General features: G+C 32.8%; 1 protein-coding gene across 1 annotated transcript in view; it reads left to right on the forward strand.

The window, feature by feature from the left end:
- The first annotated feature begins 927 nt into the window (after nucleotides 1-927).
- Nucleotides 928-18,052, forward strand: part of LOC119637049 (protein dead ringer) — an 81,456-nt gene continuing 64,331 nt past the window's right edge. The window contains exons 1-2 of the mRNA XM_038032854.1: nucleotides 928-1,139; nucleotides 1,373-1,920. Of these exons, the coding sequence (XP_037888782.1) occupies nucleotides 1,846-1,920 (75 nt within the window). The 5' untranslated portion in view covers nucleotides 928-1,139; nucleotides 1,373-1,845. The remainder of the gene's footprint in view (nucleotides 1,140-1,372; nucleotides 1,921-18,052) is intronic.

Raw genomic sequence — 18,052 nt, forward strand, 5'->3', positions numbered from 1 at the left:
AGTGACTAGTTTTCACACCCGCAATCGAAAAATTTTTTTCATTCGAATTTTTTTTTTTTTTTTTTTTTTGTTGCGACAAATCATTCAGCGAATGCGTTCTATTCGCAGAGAGTCATTCGATTTATATTAATATGATTGATCTGTTCTCAAATATCCCTATGAAGCTTGCAAAGCCTAGTACACAAAGGATTTCGATCAACAACTCACTGCTCGCGGGTTCAACTCTTAGGTGCGATAAACTTTTGAATATAAAACCCCCCAGCCTTAGATGTTGATTGCTTTAAGACTTCAGTTGTGGAATCTATCGCTCTACATGTAGTAATATATAATAGAAATTATCAAAAGATTTATTAAAGATGATCTGTAATAATTAATCCCGAGCAATGCTGCGACAATTAGAAAAGAGCTTTACAAGCGATATATATCTGTTTCGAGATAGTGGTTATGCAAAATTCGCAGCATAGTGAATATATTTTTCATAAGTTTTTTGTTAATGTTGCTTGTTTATAAATATTCGGTTGATTGCATGTGTTTGTCTGTTCATACATAAAAATATATAATTATATATATAAATATGTATATATATATTCACAAGCTATATTGGTAACTTGCCTACTACGACAGCTATTGACAAGCAACTAGTGTGTGCTTGTGTTTCGCATTCCGATTCCGATTTGAAACGGATTAAATTTGATTTTTTTTCTTTTATTTTTCTCTCTTTCCGTTTTGTTCGCCTCTCGTTGTCTATCCAGTCTACTTATCTCATTCGGTTTTTGATCGTCGTCCATACAACGGCGTCGTGTTATGGACGGAGTCTTTATGCTTTTTATTAGCTAACACACAACACAATTTGCCGTTTTCTTTTTTTTTCTATTTCATCAAAAGAAAAAAAAAATAAATAAAAATAAAAACAAAATTTTGCTAAGAAATTTATGGTGCATTAATTAAAAATATAAAATAATAATATCGCTGAGTGAAAAAAAATGCAAGTGAATAATATCCCCTATATTTATCGCAAGCAACTTTTCAATTACTTAGAAAAGAAAAAAAAAAAAGGATAAATTAATCGAATTATTTTACGATCACATTGATTGAGCAGCGCGAGCTCGGCTTAATTCAATATAATTGCCTGTCTTTACGTAAATATTATACCTATGTATATATATATAGATCTATATATATATATATATATATATATAGATGTATAAAAAGAAACAGTAATAGTGAGAATTGAAATATATCTAAAATGGTTTTATTATTAAGTGTGACAGAAAATACTACGCGATAAAATTGAATTGAAATATATTTGTTCGAAAATTAATTATAAAGCTTATTTTTTTTTTGTTTTTTAATTTTTATTATTATTTTTTAGTGTTTATTACTATTCTGATAAAATAGTGAAATTAATTTTATATGTTAATCGCTAGCTATAAATGCAATAATAAATGCAAGAGCAGTGCACATGCTTTAAAAATGCGCACCAAAAAGATATTTTGTGTCTAATTACGTAATACATTTACAAATATATTATAACTATATATAGAGCGAAAAAAAAAAAAAAAAACAAAAAAAAAAAAACAAAAAAAAAAAAAGATCATCAAATTTTGCTTGATTACACTTTTGAATTGACTGCCGTAAAGGAATAGATTGCATATAAATATATATATATATATATATATTCATATATATATACATATATGTATTTGCTATATATTTTTCACTGACAAAATTCACTGAGAGAATTATTGTTACGATGTACCTCCTTAAAAATGTACGTTAAATAATTCCGAGCTATTCATTTGTGTGTTGAACGGGAATTCTACAGTTTATTTAAAATTTGTGGTAATGGTACTGAATACTATGGACTGTTCGGGGCGTTCAAACACCATTGAACGCGACTCGGAATTGGGTGATGACATGGTAAGTGCGTCCCGTTAATCATCCTCATCATCATCATCGTTATCATATTGCCGTCGGTATTGTATGAAATGTAAATTTTAATTAAAAATATTTTTGTGAAAGGATTTGAGAAAAACTTTCTAAATTTAAAAATGCCTCTCCTTTTGTAGAAAGGAGAGGGAGAATTTTCTGCCAAGTTTTTGAGATCTTAATATCTATCACATATATGACGAGTTCTTTTCAATATGCCATGATTTTCTATTTCAAAACTTTCTGAATTTCAAAATTTTTCATAACTCTTAGTGGAGAGGATGAGAATTTCAAAGATTTTCTGCCAAGATTTTCTTATCTAAGATCTATCATACATGAGGCGTCCTCTTCAATATGCATGAATATCTTCTTCGAAACGTTCTTCTGATAAACGATCCGTGAATGGCTTTTTCAATGGATTAACAATTCTTTCGTTTGCCTTCATTACTTTTCCTTAAGGCACTTGAACATAATTATCTATTATAATAAACTTTTCTCACATTTCTGTTAAAATTTGCGATCGTAAAGCCTTTGAGAGTTAAAATGAAAAACATTTGTTATCGTCTTCTTCTTCTTCCTCTTTTTCTGTAATTCATCAACTGAATAAAACAAGATTCGTTGTGTTATAGAAAACAACTTTCAATGTGAATACGAAATTCTTTGTTGGAAAATTAATAAAGTTGTTTAGTTAATTAATTTTTTTTTTAATTGAGTTATATGCCGAACTTTGTTTGTGTTTTCCCTAACGAGAGCATTAAAAGTCTTAAAACATTTGTATTAATACAAAATTATTGGTAAGGAAACTAACTGTCATTATTTATCTAAATAAATTGTTTTCTTATCATAATGAGTGATTTTACTTTTGTCTACTCTTTTAATGAAGACACACACACACACACAGAATTGACTTTTCAAAACTACATTTCTTGCAATATCTAATGTAAATAACAATTCTTTACATTAAATTTTGAATCAGTGCAAATATTCGTACGAACACTTTATTTATATGTATATGCGATGAGTACATATTGTCATCTTTTACTTTAATTTTGCGTAAGACAAGGTTATCGGAAATTTTGATTGTGTACTGGAAGTGTGATGCACAAAACTTTTACTTTTAATGGGGCGGGCTTCGCTTGGATTCATTCTAGTTAGAGGTGATCGGTCAGTTTAGAAAGTTCAACCTTCGCATTAGAAAGTTCAACCTTCTGAAAATGTTGCGCCACTTTGCTTATTATTATTGAAGAAGGGCTATACATTAACTTCTTTTCTCCGTTTGTGACATCTATAAAGTGTACATACATATACAGTTAGTTTGTGATCGTCTGCATGCCGCCTCTTTTAGAGACAATCATGGTCCTTTATGTACGCCTAATCAATGGTCAGTCCCCCCCTTGGCTAAAAGAAAAAAACAAATGAAAAATTTTTAATAACCGACATAAATATTTCCTATGACCGTCTAAGCTTTCACCATAAATTGCTTGCATCCCCTTAATGCTTACACTTGGAATTGGTAAAGCATGCTATAATTTTTATGAACTGGTTTACCGTTTATAATTGTAGATTATTGAAATCTAATGCACGCCCATTATGAACAAAGAGGCTACAGTTTACAATTCATAATATATATTAATCTGCCGGAAGGAGGCTCCTTCGAACTAAATTTAAACCATGAACATACAATGAAAACATTATACGTCCTTTGCCTAGATACTCGAAATGGATGAACAAGATCACAATTTCCTCAACAAAATTATTCGAATCGATGAGATCAGTCGTGTAAGGAAATAAGAAAAATTCTTGGATCTGAGTTGCGGAAAATCCAAGTCGAATTATTTCTCTAACCATAGCGAACGATAGTTTGATGCGATTTTGTGTTGACATTTATAAAAATGCCAGTAGTTTAACGGTTTTTTTTTTATATGTCAAACAGAGTGAATCATTTGTTGTTGATTTGCTGACTTGCAGAAGAAGAACAAGTTGAACAGTTGCCCTACAGTCCATGTTGTCTGATTTTTTTGCTCTCAAGCTCATGTCATGAATGTGAACTGTGTTCACTTAGAAGCTGTTGCGAATGTTCACCCAAGCAGATGCAATTATGTCCTAAAACCAGTGATAAAAAAAGTCTGTATTAACCGTCTGACAGGAAAGCAAATAGCAAACCAGTCTCCAATTTTGAGTTGGCAATTTCAGGCGATGGGTATCGCAGTTCCGCAGTTTTCCCATTGGTGTCTACTTAAAAATTTAATTCGATAAAGACAAACAGATCTTGTCCTTATTAATAAAGTGTTTGCGGAATCATAAATGGTTCAGTTTTACTTCTTTTAGGGTTTGGAAACGTTCATAGTCGGCATTGTTAAATTCCTTTTGATATCCAGAATGTTACTCCGTCTCTTGCCAATCTATACTGGTATTGAAAGACTTTTTCCTTTTTCGATCATTCCTATGGAAGAAATTTAATTTTTTCTCTATTTATTATATAATGAGATAGCAACTGAAGATAGATTCTTTTCCTGTAAAGGTCTTATAAAGAAATACAGTTTTTCATAAACCGTGGAACATCAGTAAAAAACTCTGGTTAAGATATTTTGAGATTTTCGGGTTTTTTAAATATTATAATAAACACAATCGTATCTTAGATGCCTTGCACCAATTCCCGAACAATAGGCACATCAAGAAACGCATCAGGTTCATATTTATTTCTAATTATCACGGGGTTTTAGTTAAGAGGCGTGGCCAGTTTTATAAAAGGAACCAAATCTGACATTCTCTGCAACTTTGAGAATGGAAGAATCGTTAAATGCCAAGAGAGAGAGAGAGAGAGAGAGAGAGAGAGAGAGAGAGAGAGAGAGAGAGAGAGAGAGAGAAATAGAGAATGAGAATGAGAAAGGTAATGGAATTCAGAGAATGGAGAACAGTATATAAAGACAGTGTAGTCCTTTTATAAAATACTTGTATATTATGCGATCTTTATGAGATGAGGGCTGGAAACCAATGAAGAGTGCATTTCATCGTCCTTTCTTTTCTGTTTTTTTATTTGTATTATTTGCCTTTCATTAACTAGGAAAAAAAAAAGAGAAAAGATTTTTATACCTTTCGTTATCTTCACTTTGTGCACGTAAGAGTCAATGATTCCTTTGATTAAGTGAGTACTGCTTTATTATGTGCTAATGTTGTTGTTCGAATATTAATTATAAACTTTATCGTTGTGCGGTTGATGGTAAACGTTCACGAGTAAATTTATTGATCAAATATTAAAATTATTTATTTAAGTAATTTGTTAGCAACTTAAATGAATATTAAATTGGACTTTTATTCTTTATTTGTGTTTATTTTTTTATTGATTTCGAAGTTTTTTTTTTTTTTTTCATTTCTATCTTTCGCTGAAGTTTGTTTAGGCTGACGCCTTAACCTGCGCGCATCTTAATGTAGTAAATGATGCAGTGTTATCTCCCTTGCTTAAGCCTCTCAAAGACAATCGTGAAAACAAAAAAGAAGAAGAAGAAGAAGAGTTTAATAAGCAAATCGTAAAAGGAGTGGCATAAGTTTCCTCACTTACAGTGAGGAAGTGAATGAAATAGTCGACTCTGACCTCTCTTTGTTATTGCTTTTTAAAGATTCGTGTGTGGTCATTTTATTTTATATATATATATATATATATATATGTGAGATATTTCATGTATTTGTTGACAAACAATAAAGTTTCGGTAGATTGAGTCATTATCATTATCATAAACCTAAGATTCCCAACAATTTATCTTGTTAGACATAAAGTTTCTCTTCAGGCGATTCTTTAAAGTTTTTCTCATGTATTGAGAAATCAAGAAATTGAGGAGAATAAGCTACCGCTCTTACTCAATGGTCAAGTTAGGTAGCGCTAGGTGGAAGCGGCAGCTTGCTGGCACTCGGGCCTCACAAATTCGGATAATAGGGTATAGGGTGAATAATATCAAGTATTTGAGTAGTGAAAATCAATGCACTTATTACGTTTTCTATATGAATTTTCTAATGCGTTGGATGCTGAAAACAGATCTCTAAAATTATTCAATCGTAATGTGGTGGGTGCTTTGTTTATGCACAGGTATATCCAGGGCAAGTGTTGTTCAGCTACTAAGTCCTTCAATAGGGCTAAAGGGCTTTCTCCGAGTTCTTATCCACTCGTCCTGGAGATACCTGCATACGGCGCAATACACTACCAAGATTCGTCGTTCTTTAATCGTACTGTCCGCCTTTGGGGGCACTACCTACCCGCAGTAGTCTTTTTCACCGTACCTGATGTCTGCATTCTCAAGTCCGACGTTCTCAAGTATTGCTCCCTTGTCTCGATACTCGTTTCCTAAAACCTTTCCCGATCACTACTGCGCCCGCACGTGTAGGGAATATCTCCTGAGTGACTGATCATTGAAAAGAAGATTCATTTTGTGTAAGCCTCTACTAGATCCTTAAGTTTTTGTCGAAACTCGGTGGCCAGCTTTAACACATATGGAGATAAAAATTGAAAAACGTGCAGCCTATCAAATCCAGTGTATCTATAGCCAAGGAGTACCAGGAGGAACAGCCGATGCAATTGCGTCGATCATTTAAAGAAGAAAATCTTGTGCAACAAGCGAACACGCATCACGGGTTGATTTTTCAGCATGACGACGCACAACTTCATTTTGTAAAACTCCTCTGGCAGACTTTAGGTTTAGCAGTGCTGGACTGAACTACGCTATCACCCGCTTTGTATTTACTTAGCGTTTTTAAACAGAGTTCCCACTCTAGTGACTAATGAAAAATGTCCCTTTATCTGGACTGTCTCAGCGCCTCACTTGAGTTTTGGAATCATGAAATTCACATTCACAAACATAAAGAAAAAGGAGTAGCTAACCATGGCCAATACTTAAAATCAAATATATAAACCAAACCATAATTCATTTTTACAGCTGGTAACACTTAGATAACCGAACGAAACGAAAGCAAAGCGAAATTCAACTACGTCCTGTCAGTTACTCCACAGAACATTATTGAATGTAAACGTAATCACATGTTATACTTTCAGTGGTGCAGAGGTAGCAGTGGTAGCTGCTTGAGCAATATTTCTGGTAATAAATCCTAGTTACAACGACAACAATAGCTAATAGCTGAAAATCAAGCAGCTTCGATATCGAAATCTGGTTTGCATTAGCTTTAATCAACTGTGGGAAAATATTATTACATATATATATAGAAGTATATGGGCGCTTAGTCAATCGTTAGTTATTGTTAGACTGAAAGCATGCGAGTGATATGTATACACATGTGCATTGAATGTTTTTTTTTATTTTTTGTTGTTTTTTTTATTAAATTATGAAATTTTTAATGTTTGTTGCTATCGTTTTAATATAAAATCTATGAAAAATCACATTAGTATGTACATAATATAAAATTTAATTAAACGAAAGATGATGGTACTTAAAAAGCCATAAATTTCATGTTAGTGTTTTTAATCTCCACGGCAAACGAGACGGCGTTAAACAGCTGCTGATGTTGAGACGAAGAAGACGAAGAGTGATGCGGATCTTGTTTATGTAATCAAATTATATGAACAATAAATAAAAGTGACGTGTAATGGTAGACCGTAGATGTTCCCGGAATTATTTTTGCAAATTTAATATTTATCTCGTTTTCATATGCAAACGTATTTCGTGCGTGCTTGTCCACGAGGAAAATTGTGTCTTCAGATTTACGGAAGATACCTGAAACATATTCGCGTCTCCACTTCGCTTAAACTGCGTCTGCTTCTTATTAAACTTAAAAATAATTGCTGTTGTTCCCTGGCTTTTGAGCATTTGCGAACCCGTGACTTCTCTACTTCTAAGTTCTATTTCTAAACTGCACGCCCCCAACATAAGTTATATCGCTAAACGGTGGAATAAACAGCTTTTGATGAAGTTTTGCAAAAAGGATCGAATAGTAGCAAGCAACGACTGTAGCAAATAGAAAAAATTTTTTTTTTAAATCTTTTTTTGGATAGAAGGAAAGATGATTTAATAGTAATCGTGGAGCTTGCCAAGTATAAATTCGATTTAAAAAAAAAAATTGTTTACGAAAAATATTGGAAAATGACAGCATCGAAGACAATCTGGCGAGTAATTTTTAATTTAAGGGGCTCCTCGGGACGCTTGTTCTTCACAGGTATAGCAATCGAAATAGTTGAGCGAAGGGGGAAGTATTTGGATGAAAACGCTCAGCTTTTGTCAAAGAATACGGAGAACATTTTTTTCTGTTAGTAAAAAATATTCAAATTAATGAAAATCCCTTCGCGTCGTATCACTTGTGGTACACGTGTACATTAAGCTGAAATAGATCCAACTTTTATTTTACCGATTCATTCAGATTCATTTCTTGAGTTTACCTATCTGTCCGCCAGTCTGATACCTATCCGTGTGTTTTTGTGTACAGATAATAGGCCGTAATTTTTGACTTAGGCTGATGGAATTTGGTACACAAGCGTGTCCCGGCCCAAGGACAAACGCTATTGAAAATGATTCTGCTTGGACCACTTTTTCATCCATTTGCCATATAACTCTTATAGTGAGTGAAGTAATGTATTTAGTGGTTGGCCACGGCCCGTTGTAGTGCTTTATAATGCTATAATGGCTACTTAAGTAAACATTTAAACCAAAACAAGAGAAAACCTTGATTTTCTGCACAATTTACAGTGACTTTCTTGCATGAATTTCAAGGGCAGTAGATAACCGGAACCCGTACATATATATTTTCGTGTTTTTAGTCAAAAGCAAGAAATTGAAATTGAAAGACTAAGAAAACTAATTACAAATGTAGCTTTCAGGACCTCTTCCGCATTAGAGTTACCTTGACTAACCTTGCTAGCGTACACACTTATTTACTTATGTACGCATTTCTTATGCCGTGTTCGAGTGTGAAGGCGTGTATTTAATTTAATTTTAATCACACATTACAATAAAATGCTTTCATAAAAAAAAAAAAAAACAAAAAATGATGCTTTTAAAATTAACGTCTCTAAAAATACTTTAATGCACACATGTATGCATATACACACACATGCCTGTGTGCTGCTATGTTTTATGCAAGTCAACGTTTTGGTACCGAGAATATGAATGGTTTAAATTAATCTGCTACGCATACACACGTTTACATATATATGGTAGCTCTTGAAGCTTTAAACTGAAATCTTGAAATACATTAATTAACACGTGTTGACGTGATGAGTAGTTCTTACCTTAATTCTCTTTTTGGCTCATCTCTAAATTCCTTTTAATTTTTATAGTGTATATGCACTACATTATATTCATTGCTTTTGAAAATTTTGCATATACAGTGAAAGCTCTAGAACTCGGCTACCTTCGTTAACGTTATATGATATTATCAGTTAAAGATTGCCGTTAGCAAACCTGCTATGATCCGTTCGATTGCTTTACACAGAGGGAAAGAGACAAGTCGTAATGCGCGTAATGTGTTTATACCTTTGCGGGGGAGATGTCTACGATTTCAGTTATTACCTTAATTTCAGTTCACATTATTAAAAAGTTTCATTTATTGATGAAAAAATGCCAAAGTTTATCTTTACAAAATGGCCAGCTTCAGTGAAATTAGGTAGAAATCCCTGAGTATCCAAACCTCCCTGCTTTTATGTGCCATTAATGCTCGATTCGGAAAAATTGTTCTATTTTGCACTCTCGGTCTCATCACCAGAGAGAAAAAGAAATGAAATTGCCCTTGACTTGTGAAAAAGTGAGAAAGGAAAGCAAAAAGTTCGTGTAAAATCGCCACATGTGGGTAAGTGCATCATCCAGAGGAAATTTTTTGAGGCAGCCAGAATATTTGATCATTTTTCTCTATTTATCATATGCTCACCTGTAAACAAAAGCCATATGCATATTGACAAAAATTAATCATTTCACGCTTTAAACTTTCTCCAAGTTTGTTGTGTTAGATTATTGTCTAACTGCAATAATAGCATCCTGGGGTTTATTATTTTTGTTAGCACATTTCTCACTCACCTCTAATGTAAAAGTCTTAGTTGAAATTTGTTTTTATTAAATTATCTAGGTCAAGCTCGAAGATCGCAAACAAATTAAACTCTCTATAATCTAAAGATCTTAGAACGTTCAAGAGCCGCCAGTAGAGGCTAAAATTTCTTCTTAGTAAATCATTTGTGGTGAAGTTCGAAAATCAGATAAATCGGGTTAATCAGTATGTAAGTATATGATTTTTTGTTTATACAATTACTTACACAGTGCTGCCAGATTGCGTAGAAGTGGAATTTCACTCACCGATCCACGTTGTTTGTATCTTGCATTAAAATATTTAGCCTACATTCTGCACGTTCTAATCAACTGACTATGAAAACCCGGCATAAGCAAGTGCCAGAAAGGTTTTCTGCCTTTTTTTTGTTTTAGTTTCTTTTCTATCATTTCTAGAAGAAAAGAGAATTGGAAAGTATAATTTAGATGGACTCTTTCCCCTTTTTCTCGTTTTAGTCCTCAATTGTATTTGGAAGAAAGCAAAAGTTTTTGTTTTGTTGATTTTTATTTTTTTATTTTAAGCCGATAGCCTTAGATGCTAGTGCTTTGAGACTTTCGTCTTAGACTTTGTTTCACAATAACAATAATATTTTTCATTATATGATCAATCACTTCGGGGATATGCCCTATTCGTATAACACAGTCGCAGCCTGAGTATTATGACTTCACCGAGTGAGCACTCCCTACAGTTATGATGTTTGAATCCGCGATCTACAACCTGGTAGTTGCGATTCTTAGTCTATTCATGCTACTCATACGGACTTATGGATTGGTTAAAAAGTATATTTTCAGGGCCTTTTGGCTTTGCCCTTTATCCGGTTTTAGGTAGTCAATCTCTGTAGATGTATTATTCGACTTGGATCGAATTGAATTTATGAGTGATTTGATATCCATTTTGTTCTGGCCGAAAGAGTATCAAGGTGAATATGATAAAAAACAACTCCTACCTAAATATTTCCGACCTTACATTGGTAAGTGTAAATAAACTAATTATAGAAAAGTGTATCGGATCTGTTGAATATCAATTATTTGCGACAGGCTGTCTAACTAAAATAAATGCAAATAAATTATTCATATAATAATTAAAAAAAAATAGTTTACAATTTTTTGATTAATGCTTTTGATTACGATTATAAAAAAAAAAAAAAAAATAAAAAAAAAAAAGAAAACAAAATTGTTTTTTTTTTCAGCAGTAAGGGGATTGGAGCCCACATATATTCATCCATATACACATTACGCTTTTGTTAACAGTTACCCTTTCTGTATCGAAAAACATAGCGAGAATACTACATATGTACGTATATGCAAGCGAATAAAAAAGTTAATTAAATGTTGGCTAACAGCCGCAAAACCTAAAACCAACTGCTGCAAAATGAAATCATTAAAAAAAGTAATTATCAAAATGCTAATAAAACGAACATGCACTCATATGGGCGTGACTAATAGGTGAGCACACTGCACACAACATTGTTCTCTTTGCACTAACAACTGCATACATATGTACTTACAAGGAAACACATATTGTCTGTGCATGTGTGTATATATATATATATATATATATATATGCTAAAGATTTTCAAATTTGTCTATGTGTGTGTTTGTGTGTGTGTGTGTGTGTATCTGTATATATTATATTAAAATACACATTCGAACTGTTTGCGATTGCAAAAATTTACCAAATGATGATTTCCCTGTTTATCTTCTTCATTTATTAAGTATATTAACATTCTTTGATACATTTGTAACATTTCAATTTTTCTACACTTACGACTTATGTCGATGCAGTGTACATCTATAGAGAATGAAATATTGGCAATCGTTAGTGATATATCAATGATAAATTGATGATACTATTGGTATGGGGTCAGTAGTAATTTCTTTGAAGATTGCTACCGAGCTTCAGCTCGCATAGCAAAAAAAAACAAAAAAAAAAGAAAGAACGAAAACCATACGCACATACACATACATTATTAAAATTTCTGGTTTCGGATGAAAGATTTTTATTTTCCCATATTTTTTTAAACAATATATTAGTAATTTTTTATTTTTTCTATAAAACTACTAAACATCCATGATCACATCTGTATCCTAAAAGATAGCAAGGGCAGCTATACGCTTTCCTAATGTTATTTTGTTGCAATCGAATTCCGCTGATGGGTAATTAGGAAGCCGCTGTCCGTCTTTATTTGACTTTCGGCTTTCGTAACATACACGAGTATTATCGAAAGTTACCAAATTGTACAATAAATTATGCCGTGCTCAGCAAAAATTTAGTAAACATCATCGACCTTTCATTTTTTGGTTTCTAATATGAGACAAGATATATGAATATATATGAATAAGGGTATAGTATAGATCAAGCACGGTCTGCTGCATTAAGATTTGAACAGCGACTTGGTAGTCGTGACACTTGCTTATTCGGTCATGCGGTGGTTCACCTTTGACTCATCAAACGGCAAATTACGCACGCACCTTACCCCCGTACAAGGTTTCTTCGAAAGAGACAAGGACAACTTGTCGGGGAAAATGTTGTTTATATTTTTTTCGTTGTAGAGGTTGCATGGGCATTTTATGATATAAAAAAAAAAAATAATAATTTTTTTTATTTAACATTACATTGGTGAATATAATATGAAGTCCGAAGAGTCTTGGCCCGCTAATAGCATATAAACTTCCTGACTACTGCAACAAATGGACACATTTACAGGTCATCGGGGCTCTTTGTCAAAAGCGATTTCCGAGGTCCATGTAAATAGCTCAGTGGGAACAATCTAAAATATGACAGTCATATGAAACATTTTTCAGTCAATACCGACTAACACTCCTGTTGCATACTTTCTTAGCCTGCAAAAAATTAAGAAAAGAAAAAAAGATCAATATTTTTGTATTACATTACATGTGTCACAGGCTATTTACAATTTCAATAAGTATATCATTGAACTGTACAATATTGAAAACGACAAACGTATTACATGACAAACTTAATATGCTATTGTTTGTTTGCTTTAAATTTCTGCGAACATGTGGTAGTGTTTTCATGTAATGAGAGCACGATCGTTGGTCGTATACAATGCGCGAAATGTTGGCAAATTAATACCAAAAAAAAATCTGCCCCCCCCCCCCCCCTCCCCCTCTTTCCTCCTCCTCATAGCAAAACAAAAAAAAAAACCATCGCAACAAATGAAAAATCCCACAATGGAACAACAATAACAAAACATAATTTATTTACGCGATCGATCAATAAGCAAATAAAGCATTTGTTTGTGTGTCCATGCACAAAAGCTGACATTTACGTATATATATATATATATATATATATATATATATGGCGTGTATACGTAGATATGTATGTGAACTTCTGCAGTGGGATTATTTCTATGTGGCTGCTTTTCTGGTGGTATTAAAGTGAGGGTTGTTTGGTTAGTTGCTTTTCCATTTTTATTTATTTATTTTTTTTATTTTTTTGCTTTTGTTTTTGTTTTTGTATACATGCAACTTTTTCTTTTCTTTTAATTTCATTTTGAAACCAGTTTCGCGTCATGGATTTATTTTCGCGTCATTTTCAGCGTTCGGTACAAACACAGACAAACACACGTAATTTAACCACATATTCGTATAGAGATGTATACATATATGTAATATGCCCATGTGCATAATGGAGCTACAGAACGCCATTATGGTGGTTTTTCTCTTAAAAAAGATTCACTCACTACTCTTTCATGTGTATTATGAGCAAAAACATATGAATCAGAAGCGCATTAAACGAAAAAAAAAAAAAAACGTTTTTACTTCTTTTCTTTTTTTCTTTCAGATTTAAGAGAAAGAAAAATTTCTTAATTAGTTTTCATAGGTCATTTGATCATAAGTGAGGTCAATTTATTGATCACACCTCGCAAGACAAATTCCGAGAGTCGGGACTTTAGCACTTTCATTTACTGCATGTTTTAATTAATATCGAGACGAAGCAGAAAATAGCATAATAAACTTTTAGATAAGGGGATGAATCAATTATAAAATGAATGAAATTACATTTTAAGATGGAAAGCGGAAGTGTATGTGAACTATAGTAAAGATTGGTTTGATGTGCTCCTTTTGCTGCTCAGCATTTACATAGCCATATCAGTGATACTCTTGTCCGAAAATTTATTTATATATGCGAATAAAAGGATTCCTTGATTTTGGAGATTTAATGTAATTCCACGCAAGGCTTAAAGTACGTAAACCAATTTATTCGAAAAATTTTCAAAACAAAATGGATGCGAAAATAATTCCACTTTCTTTGCATCCTTGATTTGCCTGACGGCACCGCTACAGATCACAATTTCGCATCTACCATAATAAAGTGACAAATACAACTCAAAATCTTTTTGCAAAAAATAGCTCGAAAACGGACAACAGAGCCGAGAGACAAATCTCTCAAACTCTTATTTTTGGCAAGCAATCGGAAGTTGTCAAAATCGCAAGAAATTGAGGCAGTCAGCGACAATAGACAGAATTTTAGCTGAAAGAAAATGACCTTGAAGTAATGGCAGAAATTTTTCTCATTCCAAACTTTTCGTTTCTTGACAACAGCACCGTCTCCTGGTAGTCGCGATGAAGTTACACTAACAATATTATCTTTGGAATGCTTTCAAGTCGCAGTAAACTGTTCCTAAAGACATCTATCTATTGTCGCACATGCGAGAAGCTAGAGAGTAGGTAAAGCAATCGCTTGTGATTTCGTAAGAGGGAAATTATTCAGTTTGTCAGTATGTTCAATCACGATGATGAAGCGGATAGAGACACATTGGTAGAAGCCGAGGCCTCGGAGTGGTGCGTTATGCTCTTACTGATCGACTCCTTGCTATAGGTATAAATAGTAATCGTAATTATGTATGTATGCACGTAAATAAATAAATTTCTTAACTGTTCGATTCGAAATTACACGAAAAAATGTTTTTCCATTAGCAAATTGTTGCCGTTTAATCTAAAAGATTTAAGGCGTATAATAAGCAAGAAAAAAGATCATTCTTTTGAAAAAGGTATAGTCGTGTTACCCTTGTTATTGTTAATAAGTGTATGGGAAATCCGTATTGCGATTTGAAAGGTCTATTAGACTGGTCGGTGCCTTTAGCGCCCTACTTTTATACACTCCCCTACACTTATAAAGCCCGCAATCTTTTTTTTGGAAACGAAGCACTTACTACCCAGCTGCGTAGTCGGACCACCTTTGAAGCCTCATCTCCCTACTCTTAGTATTAGTCCAGTAGATGGTTGCATACAAACTCGCTTTGAGCTAAGATCTTGGTATGGATACGTTAATGCAGCTTAGACTGAGTATAGACATTGATTGACATACAACATATACATGCAAACGTACGAACAAATATGCATGTATAGCTTACCTCGATTTGTGGAATTATAACCGAGAACGACTGAAAGTGTATTTGTTTGAATAGCATCGAAATTCGATATGCTGCTGAAACTGAGTCCACGTACAATCTTAAACTCATCAATTCGTCATTCATAAAGTTTATGAAACTTTCGGGGCGTGTTTAATAATTAAATATAGTATATGTCAAGGGAACTTTGTATTTCTTCATTTTTTCAAGAAATGCTAAAAAACTCTTTCAAAATTCATTCTCGATACCTTTATGAAAACCACTTAATTTTCTTTATACTCAGTCGTGGTAATGAATGAAATAATTTTTTTTGCAATTTTTAGAAAAGAACCTTTTGAAGATTCTAATCACAATTATTTTTATATCAATATGTAACTCTTGACCGATATTAAGTTTTAGATTCGTATTAAAATTTTTCTTGACCTTAAAAAGTCTAACCCTGAAGATGAGTAAATAGATAACTCGCTACCCTGCTCCCAGCATGGCATATATTAAATCCTTTCGACGAGATATATTTGGAGATGTTGAGGTCAATGTTTCAGTGAAGTTTACAAAAATTTTTATGATGCCTGCGCTTACCTAAATCACATCACATCATCAGATAGTTGAGCTAATTTTCATATCCTTGCATGTTCCTTAAGAATGCAACGCGCAGCTCAAAGGGGTGGTTGGTTTAAAGCGAATGCATTCTCGTGCATTCTTTCCCTAAAGAAAAGATAATCTACATTTTTAAAGGCTAGATTCATGTCCAATTTGCGCGGTTTTCAAGATAAATAATTAAAAAATGTCATTTACACGGAGAGAAAGTTCGCTCATAAAAGACGGTTTCTGGTTTAAAATTTACGGCCTTTGCTTTATCAATTTAAAAATGGAAACAACAACAATAGAAACTTTCCTAGGCAACTAAATCTGGAAGACTGGAAAATGTATGAGGGAAAATGTATCTTTTGATAGGTGTTGTTAACTAAGAAATTTTGACAGGTTTATAACGCAATTGAAGGTCTAAGGGATTATATTATATTATTTTATACCGCAAGGTCAGGCTAAGGAAAATTTCTGCGAATCATATTTATAAATAAAATTTTAGTCTTAACCGCCGACCGACATTAAAATGTCATTTGGAAAATTCTGATAGCTCAGGCAAATGTAAGCATGTGTTTGACATTACAGACGAGACAATATAGGAAAAATGCATACATATATGCATACATATACATATATTCATATATCTATATATACATTTTCATATGCATATATATGAGTACATAGACTTATTTATAAGTAAGCATCTGTATATACAGTAAATGCGTTTAACATCGTCTCATCGATCCTTCTGTGCCTTTCGTTCTGTGTCTTTTTAATTTTCATTTAATGATCTTATTGTTTTTGTCATTGTTTATGACTACTTCTTGGAAATTCAAATGCCATACCAGACACGAGTAAGTAAGTGATCGTCGATATAGAGACAGTTTTATGATTTTTCTTTTATTTTTTTATTTTTTTTTTTTTCATTGGCACAATCGTTGTACAAATCTCTGTACCTGAACATATATGTTTGCATAAGTTTTATCCCATGATCTTTTATTTAATCCTATGATCCTACGATTATAAAGTTGTGACACGCTGTTTTCGCATCCTTCACAATATTTTGCATATTGAATAGGCGAATAGATGCGATATTCGTTATGATATGTAAATAAGTAATAGGTTTTCGTGTTTAAATCCAAAGACAGGACAAAAGAAGTCTTTTTTGCAATCTATCACAAAAACTATTAAAAGCAATTCTAGTGACGAAAGGAAAAGGTTGTCATGTCCGGTAACAGAGTGAATACTTCAGGTATAACAAGAGGGTATCAATTTTACATGCTAGCGAGCTTAATACAATTAACTGAAAATTGATTTCTATGCTTCAATATACATACATCTATATATAATATACATACATGTATATTCTATACATCTATATTCAATATACATACATATATGTAACATCTCTTCTTATTCTTTAATCATACCATGAATTCAGCCTTAAGTATTTTCCTAGGCGGGGAAGTGAGTTGATACGAAGTCGAATTTGTGTTCAGATCAAAAAGTTTTTTTTTGGGAAGCGCTAAGTCATGCGTTAAGAAATTGTGGACAAAAGTCCTTTAGTACACAATGCAATTTTTTTGCAGCGAACGATAAACGAAAGAGAGAAAAAAAAATGTTACATGAAGTTAGCTTAAGACACACCGCCGCAATGTCCTTCGCAGAGATAAATAAATATTATTAACTGTTAATTTCAGGATGAATTTTTCTTTATTAATTAAATAACAAATAGCGATAAATATTTTGATCATTTCATAAACAAGCACTCGGCAATCTCATAAAGTCTATGCACGAAAGTGAAAATATATAATCGGTCTTCGTTCATAGATAAGCAGTTTGGGAAATTCCTGTACATGTAATGCTTACATGCTTTTGATATTTGATATCAATCGCGTTCACATTAGGTTACAAAAAGTTGTGCGTCATTTTTCTACATCTAATAATTGAATTTTAAACATATTTTGCTTTAAAATAAGCGAACTTAATAATTTTCATAGGCGGGAATTTACAAAGAGTAACGAAACTGCATCACTTACGGCAAATGAAACTCATACGAAATTTATTTGCACTATCTTAAACTAATACTTTGGAATTGTTATGGACTTTTTGTCCGCACCCTTGAAA

Source organism: Glossina fuscipes, unplaced genomic scaffold (assembly GCF_014805625.2).
Source record: "Glossina fuscipes isolate IAEA_lab_2018 unplaced genomic scaffold, Yale_Gfus_2 42, whole genome shotgun sequence".
In the NCBI taxonomy this organism is placed as follows: domain Eukaryota; kingdom Metazoa; phylum Arthropoda; class Insecta; order Diptera; family Glossinidae; genus Glossina; species Glossina fuscipes.